The sequence below is a fragment of the Globicephala melas genome, chromosome 18 (genome assembly GCF_963455315.2).
Source record: "Globicephala melas chromosome 18, mGloMel1.2, whole genome shotgun sequence".
NCBI classification, from domain to species: Eukaryota; Metazoa; Chordata; class Mammalia; order Artiodactyla; family Delphinidae; genus Globicephala; species Globicephala melas.
Window position 1 is genome coordinate 70,600,374 of NC_083331.1, and position 19,178 is coordinate 70,619,551.

Here is a 19,178-nt window from a genome sequence, read left to right on the forward strand (position 1 = left end):
CTTGAACCAAATTAAACTGTAATTTTTGTAGGTCAAATATGGTTGAATATCAGCAATTGCATATAGTTCAGCCAAATATTTCAGAGAAGAGATTGGTAAAGAAAGGAGATGAATGCAACATAAAATAGAGAATATAGTGACATCTAGGAAAAGAGGATGAGTTTATACGTATTGCTTATTGGCATAATCAACTTTTATAAATGTCTTAATATATCCAATCACTTAATAACTTGGCTTACAAGTTTGGCATTTATCAAGAGCACACTGAGACTTACAGGGACTGCTTTTCCAGAATGTGTAAGCAAGTGACTGCACCTTTCTCTTTCAAGATTAGTAACATTCCTGTCATATTTAATTTCTTGGTCAGTTTTTCTTAGAAGTCTCCATAGAAGCAATGAAAGTTCATATTACTGGCTCTCCACTAACTAGCTGTATCACCTTGGGCGAGTTGAGATTATTTTTCCTGTGCATATTTCCTCATTGGTAAAAGGGGGATAAATAGTATCTATTTTATGAATTGTTTTGAAGAATAAATAAGTTAATACATGTAAAGTGTTTAGAACAGTGCTTTGTAGATAGGAATTGCTCTTTAAGTGCTTGCTATTATTATTGGCCTAAACGATGTGTATTTTCCTGTGAGAATCTTGATGGAGAGCCCTTTAAACAGCATCTAAAGGAAACAATTTCTTACAAATCAAATGTACACTCCTTAGTTGCTGTTCCTTAAAAAAATATTTTGTATTCAAGAAATGTTGCTCTGGTTTTACAAGCACTTGTAGTACTGAAATGTTCACATTGGCTATTTGTTTTTACCCAGCTCTCAGGTCATAAAAAAAATGATCAAATCCTGAAACTGTTACTTTTCCCGCTACTAAGCCCCATCATCAGGCCGAGCTGGTGCAGCAGCTGTAATACTTCCCAACTTGCCTTCTCCCAGACACTGGAGGGGCTCAGGCAAGGTGATCTACAATCCAGTCACACTCTGTATTTCAATTTTACCCACAGAGTTCTCCCCCTCATTCACTCAACAAACTAATTTGAGCACCATTACCCACTATGTGTTTCATGTAAAGTCACTGATCTCAGAGCAACCACAAGAGAAGTGGCATCTCCATTTTATTCAGATTCTCAATGGTGAAGAAACTTGCCTAGGATCCTAGGATGTCTCAGTTTGCTAGGGCTGCCATAACGAAATACCAGATTGGTGGTTTAAACAACACATTTATTTTCTCATAGCTCCAGAGGATAGAAGTCCAAGATCAAGGTGTTGACAGGTTTGGTTTCTCTTGAATTCTCCTTGGCTTGCAGCTGGCCCCCTTCTCCCTGTGTCCTCACATGGTTTTTCCTCTGTGCAATCATCCTTAGTGTCTGGGTGTCCAAATTCCCTCTTATAAGGACATCAGTCAGATTGATTAACTCACCCTAATGGCCTCCTTTTAACTTAACTTTGAAATGGCCCTATCTCCAAACAGTTACATTCTGAGGTATTGGGGATTAGGGCTTCAACATATGAATTTTGGAAGGGGACACAATTCAGCCCATAACTCAGGGTTATGACATGGCTCAGATGGGATCTGAACTAACATCTGCCTGGCTTGAGGAAGTTCTCTTTCAACAGGGTGCAAGATGCCCTGCAGAGATTTAGACTTGACGCTGGCAAAGTGGTCATTTAGGCAATATTTATAGGATTCCTGCTAAATATCAGGAATGGGGTATGTAAGTCAACAAAATAGTTCTTGATTTCAATAAGTTTACAGTCTACTGTAAACTACTGGAGGCGGGGAGACAAAAATTGAACAGGCGATTATATTAATTCCGGCAAAATACATTTCAGAACAACAGTTCTGGGGATTACTTTACACACTGAGGAAATGAAAATAAGTACTTTGTCAGGATTATCCCTGACAGAAAATTAGTTGTGACTAGGCCAAGTAAACTTGGCTACTGGGAACCCATCTGTTTGGGCAAGAACATAGCTTTGCTAAAAACTGATTTCTAATCAATCTTTTCACTGATTTTGAATCTAGTTTCAGTAGTCCAAATTTGAACCAATATGTACGATAAGGCTATCATTTATTAACTCCGAGTGGTTAAGTACTTTGCAAACATTACCTCTGATCCTTGCTTAAAACCGTCTGCAAGATTGGCTTTATGCCCGCTCAGTTTACAGATGAAGAGACGAACCCTGAACAAATGCGACTTGAACAACGATAAACATCATAACGTAGCTCGGTCGGGGTGTGAATCTCAGCCCGAGGGTCCGAGCCACCGTCTACCCAGGTGCTAATCTGGCAATTAGTTTCTTGTTATTTGACCTACATGCCGTGGATTCCCAAATTTTACAGGCCGGAGAAGACTATATTTCAAGGGTTAAGATTTTAAATCGTGTTACCACCTAGTTACCACAAGTTACCGGACAAATAAATACTAATTACAAACACCAACCAAAGGGTCCATCTTTCACATGTAAAACAATATTTAGTATTAAGAGTTTTCACAAGTGGCGGCTCAGTGGGAAGAAACTGATACCGGTAAAGCACCTAGAAAACCGCAACCTCTGAAGGCAGACGCTTTGCGTATGGTTTCAACATTTAACAGCAACAAGATGCCAATGTGGAGGAAGCAGGGCGCCGACACAATACAAACACGAAGACCGAAACACCCCCTCACTTCCGGAGTGTAACGGCGCAGCGGATATACATCACGTGGGGAGGCGGGACTTCCGCCCTGCGCGACGCATTAAACGGAAGCCGGGCGGCTCCATTTCGTGTGAGCTTACGGCCCCCCTAGAGGAGACACGGGTTGCCTGAGGGACGTGTTTTGGCTGTTATCTCGCCTGAGCTGTCCCCTCACCCTGGTCATCTGTTAGGAGTGCAGAAGTTTGGGCCAAAGCGCTGGGCGAGACGAGGACCTGCTACTCTGTGCCTCCGACTTTCTCTGGGCCCGTCTTTCTAACGCGAGGCCGTGTCAGGTTCTGGGAAGTGCGGTTTTCGCCGGGGCCGGTTTTCCCTTGAAAGCTGTGCGCTCCTGGTTGTTTTCCGTCTTCTCCGGGTGGGAGCTTGGGGAGCTCTTCTCGGGGTCCGGGGCGTTGGTGCAGCCTCTTGTGGAAGACTTGGAGTGAAAGGTCTCCCGCGATCCCGCCCGTGAGACGCGCTCCGAGGGCACACCTCGTTCATGGGAGTCCAGGGGCTCTGGAAGCTGCTGGAGTGCTCCGGGCGGCAGGTCAACCCGGAGACGCTGGAGGGGAAGGTCCTTGCCGTGGGTATCCTTTTCCGGGTGTCGGTGCCAGGGATGCACGATGGGTGCCAGGATTTTGCTCTCAGGTTCTCCAGGGGGCGCAGAGGGGCGTTGTTAGGCTGAAAGTCTCACCCAGGCGGGTAGCTATAGGGTCTTCTTTGGGATGTTTCCTTTCTTTTCTTTTTAAAATTAATTTTTATTGGAGTAGAGTTGATTTACAATGTTGTGTTAGTTTCTGCTGTACAGTAAAGTGAATCAGTTATATGTATACATATATCTACTCTGTTTTAGATTCTTTTCCCGTATAGGTCATTACAGTGTATTGAGTAGCGTTCCCTGTGCTCTACAGTAGGTCCTTATTAGTTATCTGTTTTATATGTAGTAGTGTGTATATGTCAATCCCAATCTCCCAGTTCTGGCTTTGCAAGTCACACAGCTTTGGATTGGAGTCTTGTTTTAATCACTTAGGGGCGCCTAAGTGTATGCGTCAGTTCTCTTATCCGTCAGTTCTCTCATCCGGGAAGTGGAGGTGAATAGTCTTTGCACACAGGGTTGGTGTGAGGAATGAAGGGGTTATTTAAATGAAAGAAGCTTAGAATAGTGTCTGTCGCTGCTAGTATGGTAAATTGTAAATCTGTTATCCCGACAGGGAGGTCAGCATGGAGAAAACGAAGTGGACTTCCGACCAGTAGTTTTGCCTGCTGTCCTGAGTCTTGCTTTATTTATGTTTGTTAGAGGAAGAAAAGTGTGGGCAAGTGTTTGACCTTTTTTTTTTTTAAAAAAGTAACTTTTATTATCTTTTGTTATGTGTTTTGGAATAGGAAATTCATATAGTACAACACTGAAAAGATTTCAAAAGGTCTACAGTGAATTATTTTCTTCCCAGCCTCTATGATGGACATTTTAAGGACTGTTGATTGTGTGCATGTTTGGCTGGTTTTGTTTGTGCCTTTGGAGTTTAATGTTTTTCTTCATTACCAAAACATGTGAAGCTGTTTCTGACATTTTTATCTTTTTATTCATTAAGCAGTCTTCATTTTCTTCTTCTTTTCTTTCTTTTTCTGAGTGTCTGTTGTGTTCAAGAAGCTGGTGGTACCTTACACCAGTTCCCTAAGTGGGAACCTATGAGCCTAGGATCTCCACTCGGAGTGGAGGAGACAGTCATGTAATAATTGCTGTCCCGTGGTAAATGCACTGTCAGAGGATGTGGGGATTCAGTGAAAGGAGCTGTTGACTTTCGTATAGAGACAACTTATACATAATGGAGCATTGATAATTTTTTAAATAAAGTAACATGATGATGATGATTGTGTTTTTTGCAATGTGAGTCATCTTGAAATACATCCGTAATGAATTGTGACTTAAAAGTTTTATGCCAGGTAGCTTGTGGGAAAGTTTTTATAAGGCACACGTGCTATTGCTGCCCTCTAGTGGTTTCTCAAATTACTGCTTTCTGAAGATTTTCTTCATAGAACTATCAGTATATATTGTACATGTGAATGAAAGCATTTTTCAGTGTCAGGAACCCTTAAGACTTCAGCAAAGATTTAGATCAGTTTACGTTGCAGCCCGTATGAAGAATTAATAATTTGTAAAACAATTGAGATGTGATGTGAAGTTCAGCATTCTGATTTTTTAGAAAGTTGTCCAAAATAAATGTAAAGAATTTAATTTAGATCATCTATTTTCAGATGACTCAGAAACTTTTTTGGGACATGAAGTCATATTCATGGGGTTATTAGGCTTTTCTGAAAGAATGAATTATTAAAAGAAGACTGTCAAAGGTACTGTAGTTATAATGGTAACTTCATATATATGTATATATATATGCATATATACGTATATGTAAAAGGAGACTAGCTGGTTGCTGTTCTCTAATTGATTTTGCTTTGTTTCATTTTCATGGGAATTCCAAGTCAAATATCTGAAATATATTCAGGTTTTTTGGTTTTATTTGTTAATAAAATTACTCATGACATACGAGTTTCATAATTTATTCTTGGATCCCTAAAATAATTTGGTCTTTTTACCATTTCTAGATGAGTGTCTTGTTTACTTATGCAATCTAAGTGTTTGTGTCAAATAATAAAGAATTAATAATTAAACTTTTGTCTCTTATGGACCTTAACATTTGTAAAATACATTTAACTTTATTAACAAAATCTTACAGTCTCTTTAGGCTTTGCATACTAATAGGGGTTAATTAAATTTTACATCGCCTAACAATAGAACTAAAGTAATTTATTTTTTGTTTCAAAATGTTACTGGTCTTTTGAGTCTCATCTGTAAAATGGTTTTTGGCTTGGCTGCACATTTAACTTTTCCAGTCCTGGGATAAATTTAATGTTGCCTTTTATAAACTTATTGAAATTAGACAAATTAAATTATGGAAATATTTTCAGCTTGCCTAATTCTGCATATTTCTTTTTTAAGAATTTCAAGCTGTGGGAATTCCCTGGCGGACTAGTGGTTAGGACTCTGCGCTTTCACTGCAGAGGGCGAGGGTTCAGTCCCTGGTCGGGGAACTAAGATCCCACACGCTGCACTGCACATCCAAAAATAAATAAAATTAAAAAAAAATTTTTAATAGTATATCTTTATTGGCGTATAATTGCTTTACATTGGTGTGTTAGTTTCTCTTGCACAACAAAGCAAATCAGCCATTTGCATACACATGTGCCCGTATCCCCTCCCTCTTGCATCTCCCTCCCACCCTCCCTATCCCACCCCTCTAGGTCATCACAAAGCACAGAGCCGATCTCCCTGTGCTGTGCTGCTGCTTCCCACCAGCCAACTGTTTTGCATTTGGTAGTGTATATGTGTCGATGCTATTCTCATTTTGCCCCAAATTCGCCCTCCCACCCCATGTCTTCAAGTCCATTTTCTATGTCTACCTCTTTATTCCTGCCCTGAAACTGGATTCATCAGTACCATTTTTTTTTTTAAGATTCCATGTCAGCATACGGTATTTGTTTTTATCTTTCTGACTTACTTCACTCTGTATGACAGAGTCTGAGTCCATCCATCTCACTACAAATAAGTCTATTTCATTTCTTTTTATGGCTGAGTAATATTCCATTGTATATATGTGCCACATCTTTATCCATTCATCTGTTGATGGACACTTAGGTTGCTTCCATGTCCTGGCTATTGTAAATAGAGCTGCAATGAACATTATGGTACATGACTCTTCTTGAATTATGGTTTTCTCAGGGTATATGCCCAGTCGTGGGATTGCTGGGTCATACGGTAGTTCTATTTTTAGTTTTTAGTTTTTTTTTTTTTTTTTTTTTGCTTTTTTGCCGTTCGTGGGCCTCTCACTGTTGTGGCCTCTCCCGTTGCAGAGCACAGGCTCCGGACACGCAGGCTCAGCAGCCATGGCTCACGGGCCCAGCCGCTCCGCGGCATGTGGGATCTTCCTGGACCGGGGCACGAACCCGTGTCCCCTGCATCGGCAGGCGGCCTCCCATCCACTGCGCCACCAGGGAAGCCCTATTTTTAGTTTTTGAAGGAACCTTCATACTGTTTTCCATAGTGGTTGTATCAATGTACATTTCCACCAACAGTGCAGGAGGGTTCCCTTTTCACCACACCCTCTCCAGCATTTATTGTTTGTAGATTTTTTGATAATGGCCATTCCGACCGGTGTCAGATGATACCTCATTGTAGTTTTGATTTTCATTTCTCTAATAATTAGTGATGTTGAGCATCTTTTCATGTGCCTCCTGGCCATCTGTAGGTCTTCCTTGATGAAATGTCCTTTGATATTGAGCTCCATGAGCTGTTTGTATATTTTGGAGATTAATCCTTTGTCTGTTGTTCCATTTGCAAATATTTTCTCCTATTCTGAGGGTTTTCTTTTTGTCTTGTTTATGGTTTCCTTTGCTGTGCAAATCTTTTAAGTCCCATTTGTTTATATTTGTTTTTATTTCCATTACTCTAGGAGGTGGGTCAAAAAAGATCTTGCTGTGGTTTATGTCAAAGAGTGTAAAAAAAAAAAAAAGAATTTTAAGCTCAACCTGGCTGAGAATTGGCACTACCTGTGATTAATTAAAAAAAAAAAAATCCGATCTCAATCTCTATGATTTAGAATTTTAGGTGTACCTATGTTTAGCAATCTGTGTTTCAAAAGCTTCATATCTGGTTCCAAAGGACAGCAGAGTTGAGAGCTACTGATCTGAAATTATATTTTTCTCATTGATTATAACATTTAAAGGAATGGGCTAAGTAGAAACTTATTCCATCTGATACAACGGTGTAGCAACCAGAAACAAGCCAATTAGAAATATTTACCCAATAACAACACCATTGACCCAATACAGAGCTAAGCCAATGCCAGATCCTACTTCCAGGATGGATCCTTTTCTGACCACTTCTCATCATCCTCGCCACTGCGTTCTGCTTTCCCTCGGGCTGTTGTAACTAGTTTAAAGCTAGCTTCCTTATAGTTTATTCCTCACGTGTCCACTGGGGTGATCCTTCAGTCACATTCTGGAAACCTTCCAGTGACTATATACACCCATCACTTCCTCTTACTGCTCCTCTGGCCGTGCACCTGCCATGTTGTCCTTAAACGGAAGCCTGCTTCTGTCCCAGGGCGTTTGCATTTGCTGTACCTCCTGCCCCACTGTTTTCTCCCTCGTTCCTCTTCGTTCGTTCAGGCCTCCGTTACTTCTTCCGATAGGACTTCCCTAACTAAAGAGCTATTGACCACCAATCACACTTTTGTCCTTTTACTCTGCTCTATTTCTTTCTTGGCACTTACCAGCAACCTGATGTATTAGACGTCTGTACTTGATTTTCATTGTCTTCCCCATTAGAATGCAAGTTTCTCAGGGGTAGGGGCCCTATCTGTTTTGTTCATAGCTGTATTGTTCACTGTTCTATCCCTAGGATCTTGGATATACCTGGCACCTAGTAGCCCTCAAATATCATAGGAATGAATCTAGTAATAGCTTGCTCTCCACTAGTTATTTCTTATGTAATGTTTATTAAGTTAATTGTTGATGGGCCTAATTTTTTATGGTAGTAAGTAGGTAATGTACATTCATTTAAATATTTAACCGTTCATCTCATTTGAAAGCAGGTCTTTGTTGCCTCCTATGTGCTCTGAGAGGGAGAGCAGTGCCCAGCAGTGTGGTTTACACATGTCATGGAGCTCACAGTCTGGATTCCCCCTGCACTGGTTGTAAACTCCATTAGGGCAAACGCTTTGTTTTGTCCAGTACTGTATCCCCAGTGCATAGAAACATTTCTGCCATGAAATAAGCAAGGTGTTTTTGAATAGGAGTGTGTAACTGGAGGTCTTAATCTCGGCTGAGGGCGTGACCCCTAGACTGACACCTAAGGGTAGGGAATCTCTAGGCTCAGAGAGGGAGGGGCTCTTTCAGGCTGGGGAAGGAGCAAGGAGGGTCTAGACCCTGGAGGCAGGAAGGAGCTTAGTGACTTCCAGGGTTTGAGAGAAGCCCAGTGGCTCGACGTGAGCCAGGAGAGGTGAACAGAGGACAGATCATTCAGGGTTTGTAGGCCGTGGGAAGGACTTTTGGATATTATTCTAAAGGCAGTGGGAGCTTTCCACTGTAGTTTTCACTACAGGTCTGTCGGTGAAATCTAACATAACAGTTTCAAGATAGCTAAAAAGGTAGAACTGATAGGACCTGGCAATGGCTGGGTGGAGGCGTACGTGGGATGGCGCTCAGGGTTCTGGCTTGGGTGGATGGGAGTGACATCCACTGAAATGGGGGCGTGAGTAGCCTGCTGAGAAGGCACGGAGTGCAGTTTTGATCATGGTAAGTTTGAAGCGGCTGAGGCATCAGGTAGAGATGTCAACGAGGCCGTCCGACCTGGGGTTGGGAGAGCGCTCTGGGGCAGACGCGCGTGTGTGGAGCTCTGTGCTCTATGGGCTGTAGTATGGGGGGCGGACGTCACCTGGGTAGCCAGTGCAGACAGGAGGAAAGGGGAGGGCCTGCGGGCCATCACTGCTGAAGTCAGCACTTTAATGGTGGGTCGGAGGAGCGGGCAGAGGGCTGTGTCCCTCTCTTATGAACAAATAGAAAACAATCTGTTAAAAAGCATTCTTTAGTAAAGTTTAAAAATATAAGAAGACTCCAAGAAGGAAAAATTAGGTAATCACAGCAGAAGACAACTACTCTTAATATTTTGATGTCTGAACTTCGAGTCTTTTTTTTAATATTTAGCATATTGCATATGTTACAAAATGGAATTATATTTTCCATACTTTTGTAACCGTTTTACTTCCTTTAATAATATTTTGTGACTCTCTGCCTCATGTGCTTCTGCGACTTCCATTTTTAAGAGACCCTTGGATTCCAGCAAATCACTATATCATAATCTAATTTAAAAAAAGACCTGTTGGAAAACTTTTATTCTTAGTATTTTCATTATTATAAACAAGCCGTCTTATAAGTAACTCTTATTGTAAGTCTATGATGATTTCTTGAGGATAAATGTCTGGAAGTGGAATTCTTACATAAAATAGAATGCAAGTTTTAAAGTTTTTTGCTATGAATTGCCAAATTGTTCTCCAAAAAAGTTGTGTTAATTTACTAAAATTCCATACAGATCATTAGTTTTTTTTTTTTTTAAAGAAGCACTTCTTTGCGATTACACTTTTTAAAGGAGACATATGTCTATGTAAGATTTAAAAATTCAGAATGTGAATAGTGATAACAGGGCCCAAATACAGTTAACTGATTTTAGGTAGATTCCATCAGGGCTAACCATTTTTCAGTTTCAAGTAAGTTGTGATGGGTGCTCAGTTTTAATGTTTGGATGATATCAGACATTAGGAATTTGAAATTGTGAGGGTGAGGGAAGAAATTGCAAAGTGTTTTCCATTAACAATCCTTCTAGATATTAGCATTTGGTTAAACCAAGCACTTAAAGGAGTTCGGGATCGCCATGGGAACTCAATAGAAAATGCTCATCTTCTTACTTTGTTCCATCGGCTCTGCAAACTCTTATTTTTTCGAATTCGCCCTATTTTTGTGTTTGATGGGGATGCTCCACTATTGAAGAAACAGACTCTGGTAAGAGTCATCTGTTTTTTTCTTTATGCATTCTTAGAAAGAAGGAAAAGTTCACATAAAATTTAAATTTTCTCCTTAGAATTTTGGAAATCAAGACTTAACTTTGACATATATCTAGTTTAATTCAACTTTTAAAAATTTATCTTGAACAAACACTTTTTCTTTTAAAAGAGGTTTGTTTCTGAAAGTATATCACAGGAGCAATAATATTTAACTTTTAATAAAACTACTAAAGTTACAGTAGAGAGTTTTCCCCTTAGAGTGTCTTAGGTGTTCTGCAGTTAAACTTACACAACGTTATATGGCGGTTTATCTCAGTTAAAAAAGAGGAAATGAAAGAATGTTTTGATATTTCTGCCTTGTAGTAAACTGTAAGCACCGAGACTATTCCATTTTTCCCTGTTTTGGACATTTCTTACAAGATATTTCTATACATTTTAGGATTTCTTATGACATAATCTTGGATGTGGAAGGACAGTTACATACCAGTAATGTATTTTTATAAAAACTAATATCGGGAATTGGTTTTGGCTTAACAGTGGCATTTTAAAGAAGAAATTAATTAATATAATAATCCCTTTAGGGAAGCATTTACTTACTTGTATATCAAGTTTTAGGCTACTTAAGGACATTAAAGGATGTTTAAAAGAAATTGAAAGTAAATTAATAGCTTCTCAAATATATTGTGTGATAGCCAGCCCATTAAGTACTCGTTAGTTGGAAACTCTGGGTGTCCTTTCCACAGCAAAAACCTGAAGGTATTCACTCATACGGTAATTAGAAGAAGATACCAAAACAACCATAGTCCGAAAACTCAGACAAACCAAATTCTCTAGGGAAAAAACCCACAGAAGTGTTTTTGATATACTAATACCTTGAAATAAAATCCTGTATCCTTTTTTTTCACAGGCTAAAAGAAGGCAGAGAAAGGACTTGGCAACCAATGACTCCAAAAAAACTACCGAGAAGCTTTTGAAAACATTTTTGAAAAGACAAGTTATCAAAACTGCCTTAAAAAGCAAAAGGCAAGAGGGGAATTACATTAATTTTAAAGATTAATTTAAAATTTTTGCATCAGATTCTTGTGGCTGCCTTTCCCTAATGAGAGGAATAAATGGGGTGTCCATTTGACCTAGTTGAAGTTGTGAAAACTCTGTTCTGTGAGAATCAGCTGTGATCACGAGAAAGGAAAGCTGCCGCGTTGCTTTTGCACGTTTTACTCTCAGAACACTTTTCTTCACGCCGAAACCAGGTCCCCTCTTTCTGGGGGCTGCTCTCTTGTCCAGCAGCCCCGCAGCCAGGCCAGCAGGGGCCGAACCTATCGCCCCTGGGTTTCCCCTTTTCACCTCCTCGTCAGCGTTTGTGTGATCACTGGGGAGTATTATTGACTCTCAGAATACTGTTTCCTGTGATCTCTGTTGAAGTCTCTGTGTACTTTTCAGGGAGGAAGCACTTCCCAGTCTTACTCAAGTTCAAAGAGAAGATGACATCTATGTTTTGCCACCTTTACAAGAGGCAGAGAAAGATAGGTAAATGTTTTAACTACTTAAAAATGTTATTGCTGTATTCAGACAGATTTAAACCTTTCTATTTTATCTACATAATAAGGCATGTGGGAATTAATGCATCTGAAATACGCATTCTCGACACCTTTTAGAATATTTTTTAAGACCAAACTTTTTATTTACTATCTTTGTGTTTTGGTGGTTTGTGGCGGTTTTCTTTTTTCATTCTCTGGAGCCTGCGCTAGCACTGTTCATTTAGAATTTGTGGAGACATGTATTCTGGTTTTTCTTACACTTCACTGACGCCAGCTGTCTCTACCTGCTTCTCAGCCCGGTGTTTTCTCTCTCACGCCATCACTAAAGTCCGCACACTACGTCCTCCCTGATAAATCCAGTGGCTGCTTTGCATTTCTCAGCCCGATGTCTGGGACCCTCTCTGGCCACTCTTCCTCGGGCACCCCTGTGCACTCTTCCCTCCGGCTGGATGTTAGTCCTCAGCGGCTTCTTTGGTTGACGTGCAGGTGGAGGGCCAGCTTGTCCTTCCCCCACTCCTTTCCCGGGGCTCCTGTGAGGCCACACAGCTTGTGAGTTACCGCTGCGGCCATCATCGTGTCTCGAGGTTACCGTCCTGGCTTCCACACTTCTGTCTGTGTCTCCATCTCTGATCGTACCCTTCTGAGGGAACCCCTCCCTGCCAAGCCCAGTGTCTGGCTGGTAGTGTAGAACCTGCTAAACCCAAATCTGATGTTGTCATTTCCTCGCTTAAAGCACTTCCTAGATTCTTCCTTCTCTAGGATAAAACTTCAACCCCTTAATCAGGCAGTGTAACTGCAGGAGATTTCACAAAGCTCCTGGGGTGAAGTGACCCCTAATTGCAGCTTCGGCAACCTGCTCTGCCCTGGTGATGGGAGATATTAGGTCATGTTACGATCGCTCGCTTACAGGCGTCCCCATCACACTGTGAGACTGAGGCCGTCTTACTGTTGCAGCTCCCGTAACTAGCAGCATCTTGCACTCAAGAAATATTTTTGTAAGTAGTCATTAAATCATAGATATTATAAACGTGTGTTTGACTTTCAGTTCAGAAGAGGAGGATGAAAAAGCATGGCAAGAGAGAATGAATCAAAAACAAGCACTACAGGTATTTAAATAATTTTTGAATTCAGGATTTATTCTATTTGAAATGAATAACATGCAAATGAATAATTTTAATGAGGTAGTATGGATTTATGAATGTTCTTGGTAAAAAATACAGAAACCTTCTTTACTGTATGTATATATGTGTGCATGTGAATGTACATACATATAAAATATACACAGACTCATAAACATATGTATGGAATTATGCCTATCTAGATATCCACAATAAGCCATCTTTCTTTTACAACCAACCAATAAATAAATAGAAATAACAATAAATGCTTGTATAAAAATACGGGAAGCCTATCACCCATGAATAACTTCTAGTAACATTTTGCTGTATATTAGTACCCCTCCCGCCCCCGTGTAGTTGAATACCTGTGTGTGTGTGTGTGTGTGTGTGTGTGTGTGTGTGTGTTTGGGTATGTGTATGTGTATCAAGGGTATGTGTGTATGTATATATTTATGAAGATGTATGTTCATGCACAGGCTGTGGTTACCTATTGCTGCGTAACTTAGTGCTGTGAAAACAGTCTTTTATCATCATCATCTTCTCTGTTCTGGGGCTTGATGAGCTCAGCGAGGCAGTTCCCTCTCAGCGTCTCCCGTGTAGGTGCAGTCAGACGGTAGCTGGGGCTGGAGCCCCTCAAAGACCTCCTCCCCCGCGTGCCCGGCAACTGACGTTACCTGTAAGCCAGAACCCCCGCCTGTGGCCTCTCCGTGTGGCCTGAGCTCTGGCACAGCTTGCCGCTGTGTTCCGGGGCAGGAGCCCAAGAGGCAGTGCCAGCAGGGCCCGCGCTGCCCTTTCTGGCCAGCTGTGGGAGGTGCACAGCCTTCCTTCCATGGCGCTCTGTTCACTGGCAGCTGGTTAGGGCCAGCCCCCACTTAATGGGAGGGGAACTAGGTGAGAAGAGGGTCAGAGAACCGTGCACAGGTTGCAGAGCCACCACCACGCATATTTTAATGCACAACTTGCTTACAAGTTGAGGTTGTGCTGCATATACAAGTTTTTGAAATTTTTTCCACATTTCTCAGAAGAGCGGGTAACATTCTTTGATTCCCAAGCTCACCGTTTCTTGTATGTTCATGTTATTCTGGTATGTCTGGTAGAAGACTTTTGAGCTGAAACTGCAAGATTCTTCAGCTTATGAAGGTCCTGCATTATTAATGCAGCAAGTGAGCACAGTCTTGATGAAGACCATGGACCCTGTGGGCAGAAAGACTTGCAGTTAAGTCCAGACTCTACAGCTTACTAGCTGTGCGATCTTAGACAAATCAACTTCTCCAAGGCTTTATTTCCTTTTTTTTTAAAAAAAACAATAATATTGATGCTTTCCTCGTAGGGACGATGGGAGCATTCCTGAGGGAAAACATGGGAAGCTCTGAGTGAAATGACTGGCCTGTCCTAAGTGCTTGCTGGTTTATACACACACAACATGCATACATACAAGAGAGCAAATTGTATTATTTTATCTTTACTAATGGCTACGTTTTTTTGTTTGTTTGTTTTTGTGGTACGCGGGCCTCTCACTGTTGTGGCCTCTCCTGTTGCGGAGCACAGGCTCTGGACGCGCAGGCTCAGCGGCCATGGCTCACGGGCCCAGCCGCTCCGCGGCATGTGGGATACTCCCGAACTAGCGCACAAACCCGTGTCCCCTGCATCGGCAGGCGGACTCTTAACCACTGCGCCACCAGGGAAGCCCACTAATGACTACTTTTGATTTTAAGTTAAGAGCAAGACAGAACTTATCTAACTAAGGGGACTGTAAATATTGTTCAAATTCATAAGGCTTATCTCTGCCTCAGGGTCTTTGGACTTGCTGTTCCCTCAGCCTGAGATGCTCTGTCCCAGAGCAGGTTTTTGGGTGTCTTTTGTGTCCCTGCTTGCAGGTCATTATTTCTGGTGGGGTCCTCTCTATCAGATAATATTTTTTCTCTTTCTGTTCTTCTAATTAACTCTCCTATCAGATTAACCTGCATTGTTTTCTCATTGTTATCTTGTTCATTTATTTTTTTATCCTGTGTCTTCTGCTCCTAAGAGTAGGGACCTTACCTGGCATGATCTCTGTAGTTCCTTAGCACCTAGAACAGTGCCTGCCAAGTATTTTTTTTGTTTTGAATGAATGAATGAGTGAATGGATACATTCCCTAATCTGCCTATTCACTTTGATGCCTATTGCACATAATGTACAACTGTGTTTAGCCTATTGTAGAATATGCAGAACTCTGTTTATGATACAAGCACCGAAAAAAATCTGTCACGGTGAATAGAATTAAGTGTATAAAGTGTAAATTTCATGGTGTTACGTTTTACTCTTTACAGGAGGAGTTCTTTCAGAATCCTAATGCAGTAGATATTGAGTCTGAAGACTTTAGCAGCCTGCCCCCTGAAATAAAGCATGAAATCTTGACTGATATGAAAGAATTTACCAAGCGAAGAAGAACATTATTTGAAGCAATGCCAGAGGTAAACTATACAACAGCGCATTAATGCTTAGAATTAAGAATATCAGCAAAATTTTTCATTAGAAAAAGAAAATTGATAAGCATTACTTGTACAATATACGTTTACAGTAAATGGCATTTGTGTATCTCCGAGATACTATGAAACATGCATTTATAAGTTTGAACTTATAAATACTTACTCAGGGAAGCTTTTCTTGACTTTCCACCAAGACCAGGTCTTGTCTCCTGCTCTGTGTTCTCACAGCACCCTGTAGTGTCTCTTTAGATTTTTAGCACCCAAATGTGCCTACCTTGCTCACCTCTGTATTTTTAGCACTCAGCTCAGTATCTTTCACATAGTAAGTGCCTAGTGTACGCTTAGTGGTTCAATTCTTAGGTTAGTTCATAAAAGTTATTTTAACCCATAATATACATTGTAGAATATTAGCATATTTTGATACCAAAAATATGAAAAAGGCAGGAGCTGTTTCTTTTCCCATCACTCCTATCTGCTTTTCCACGAAGTACGTGAACATAGGAAAATGCTAAGATGTACAGAAATGATATTCAAAGGACAGAAGTAAATTTATTTTTGTTTCAGGGGAAACATCCAGGTTCAGTCTATCCATCCTGCATTTTGTTTCTTGAGTGTAAATGGATCTCTGGCTGGTCTTTGAGGAGATAGAATTTGGATTATGTAAACAACAGTGGGAAGGATGGGAGAAAGAGGCAGTCCTGATGGTTTGCTCCATTTTTTCTCTTTCTGCCACCACAGAGCCTCTGGGATGGGTAGGCCAGGGTAGGATGGTGCACAGCTCGTTGGATCCGTCCTTCTGGTAGCTAAGGGAAGTTCTAAGTCATACAGACTGGACCTTTGCATTGTCTGAACATTGGGCAAATGCAAAATTGATAATAGTAGTATTGGTAAGTAATAAGAGTAATAATCTTAATAGTAATAGGAACAATTTAGTATAAGGCTTGGCAACCTGCTTTTTTGTTTTTTTTTAAATAAATTTATTATTTTATTTATTTGTTTTTGGCTGCGCTGGGTCTTCGTTGCTGCATGCGAGCTTTCTCTAGTTGCGGCGAGCAGGGGCTACTCTTCGTTGTGGTGCGCACACTTCTCATTGCGGTGGCTTCTCTTGTTGTGGAACACGGGCTCTAGGCACGCGGGCTTCAGTAGTTGTGGCACGTGGGCTTAGTAGTTGTGGCTCACGGGCTCTAGAGCACAGGCTCAGTAGTTGTGGCGCACAGGCTTAGTTGCTCCGCGGCATGTGGGATCTTCCCAGACCAGGGCTCAAACCTGTGTCCCCTGAACTGGCAGGCGGATTCTTAACCACTGTGCCACCAGGGAAGCTCTGGTAGCTTGCTTTTGACCCCAGATCTACCACTTACTAGCCATGCGGCTCTAGAGAGGTTACTCAAGCTGTTTAAGTCTCAGTTTCTTCATTTGTGGAATGGAGATAATGACGTCTGCCTCATCGGTGGTTGAGAATAAAATGGTATGATATATTTAAAAACGCTTAGAAGAATGTCTTACTCAGGAAGTGCTTTATAAATGTTAAGTATTACTAATAACTGTGATTGCAATGATTTATTGTGTGTCTTTTATGGACCAGGAACTGTGCTGGGCACTTTACTTGCATTCTAAAAGATTGTCCATTAAGCCAGAATCAACATGTCACAGTGCCTGGCATGCATCACATGCTCAATAAATGTTTTTTGAGTAAATGATGGAATCATAAACAGTATGCATGATTTCCTTTCTTTTGCCCAGTTCTTTTTGTTTGAAAGATTATCCTTTAACAAAGCAATTATAGCATTTTCCTACTATTCAAATTTTACTTTTTTAGTATGAAAGTACCACCAATGGAAAAAATCACTTGTTCTTTATCCCCTTTGGGGGAAAAGGATGGAAATATGAGAATACTATCTGTATTTAATATAAGATAAATTTTGTTTATTTATTTTGCCTTAGGAGTCCAATGACTTTTCACAGTACCAGCTCAAAGGCTTGCTTAAAAAAAACTATCTAAACCAACACATAGAAAATGTCCAAAAGGAAATGAATCAACAACATTCAGGACAAATCCAAAGGCAATATGAAGATGAAGGAGGCTTTTTGAAGGAGGTAGAGTCAAGGAGGGTGGTCTCTGAAGATACTTCACATTACATCTTGATTAAAGGTACAGGTACCATCACTTATTTGACGGTTAAAAACCAAAAATATGTCATGTCTCTGAATTCTATAAGCTACCACCCCCAGATAATGTGAATGAAGTCCTACTTAATTTATTGACTATAATTATTATTAATGCAATAATAAATGTATATAGATTTTAATGTATTAAGTAGTATCATACCAACCCACTTTAAAATTAACTAACAAATTAACTCTTAGTTGCTGATTAAATGAGAATTTATAAATTCATTTATGAGAACCGGTATGCTCTTATTCATCTAACTAGAAGCATGTTGTCACACTGTAAAGCTACATAGTGAGAATATTTAATTTTTCTCAAGGTATTCAAGCTAAGAAAGTTGCAGAAGTGGATTCAGAGTCTCTTCCTTCATGCAGTGAAATGCACAGCAGGTCTTCTGACATGAAGTCATCTCCGTGTGAAAAGCTGGAGCCAAAGGAAGAGCCTGACGCCTCCCCTCCTTCCCCGAGAACCTTACTGGCCCTGCAGGCGGCCCTGCTGGGCGGCAGCTCAGAAGATGAGCTGGAGAGTGAGACCCGCAGGCTGTGCCATGTGACGCACGCGCCCGCCACCGCACGTGCAGGTTCTGTGTCGCCACTGACTCTCTTGGCCATGCAGAGAGCTCTCGATGACGATGATGAAGACGTGAAAGTGCGTGCCAGGAGCGACGTGCAGACAGGAGGGGCAGGCGCGAGAAAACCGAAACCGCTCCAGAGCAGTTCTGACGAGGAGACTGAGGAAGGACCTAAAATGAGAGATGGTGAAGGAGTGCCGTTGGCAGCAGCGTCTCACGCAGCCAGTATGAACCTCGCAGAGGAGCCTGTAACCAGCGCGGATGCCGACGAAGAGCGGACAGAATCGGCTCACCTACTGAGGACTGTCTTTTGTCAAGGCAGCGACTCTGGCGTTCCAAAAGAGCAGATGTCGTTTATTCCCCCGGTGAAGGAAGCCTTTCAGACAAACGATGAGACTGCACTTAAGGATGGAAAAGATCCAGTTCCTTTGGAAAACATTGTGGTGCTACCCAGGGATGCACCTGGGCTCCAGAGAGGACCAGAGTGGACACCGACACCTCCGACAAGTCCGAGTTCCGTATCAAGGAGTGGAACCAAAGTGCTTGAGCTACAGCAAGGTCTTCTTCCACCAGAGAGTAAATATGACACCTCTGTCCTTTCAAGTCATGATGCAACAGAATCTGAAAAAAACCCTGCTCCTGAAGGCACCGTCAGTTTGCAAGAATCGAGTGATACGCTAAGTGTCCCTTTAGAGACAATAAGTGACTTAGGAAATGTGGCATCTGTTAATGCCAAAGAGCATGAGAATTTCTTGAAAACCATCCAAGAACATGAGACCATTGAATCTGCAGGCCAGGGTTTAATTTCAGTTCCAGCATCCATGGAACCGAAGGAAACAGGCTCTGAAGAAAGTGAATCTGATGGTAAGTGCTTGTGCTCATTTAGAGATAAAGAAAAGTAGGATCTCGCATCTGCAGGAACCGAGAGATGCTTTAGTGTAGTCCAGATCCACATTGTTCAGGTGGTGAACTAGAGGCCCAGAAAGGACAAGTGACTTTGCCAAGGACACACAGCTAGTAATGGAAT

At 41.3% G+C, this 19,178-nt stretch overlaps 1 protein-coding gene across 1 annotated transcript in view; it reads left to right on the plus strand.

Annotated features, from left to right (window-relative positions):
* The first annotated feature begins 2,741 nt into the window (after nt 1–2,741).
* Nucleotides 2,742–19,178, plus strand: part of ERCC5 (ERCC excision repair 5, endonuclease) — a 28,959-nt gene continuing 12,522 nt past the window's right edge. Inside the window, exons 1-8 of the mRNA XM_030856778.2 lie at nt 2,742–3,262; nt 10,111–10,286; nt 11,196–11,311; nt 11,729–11,815; nt 12,872–12,932; nt 15,255–15,398; nt 17,355–17,562; nt 17,900–19,015. Coding sequence (XP_030712638.2) covers nt 3,175–3,262; nt 10,111–10,286; nt 11,196–11,311; nt 11,729–11,815; nt 12,872–12,932; nt 15,255–15,398; nt 17,355–17,562; nt 17,900–19,015 — 1,996 coding nt within the window. The 5' untranslated portion in view covers nt 2,742–3,174. The remainder of the gene's footprint in view (nt 3,263–10,110; nt 10,287–11,195; nt 11,312–11,728; nt 11,816–12,871; nt 12,933–15,254; nt 15,399–17,354; nt 17,563–17,899; nt 19,016–19,178) is intronic.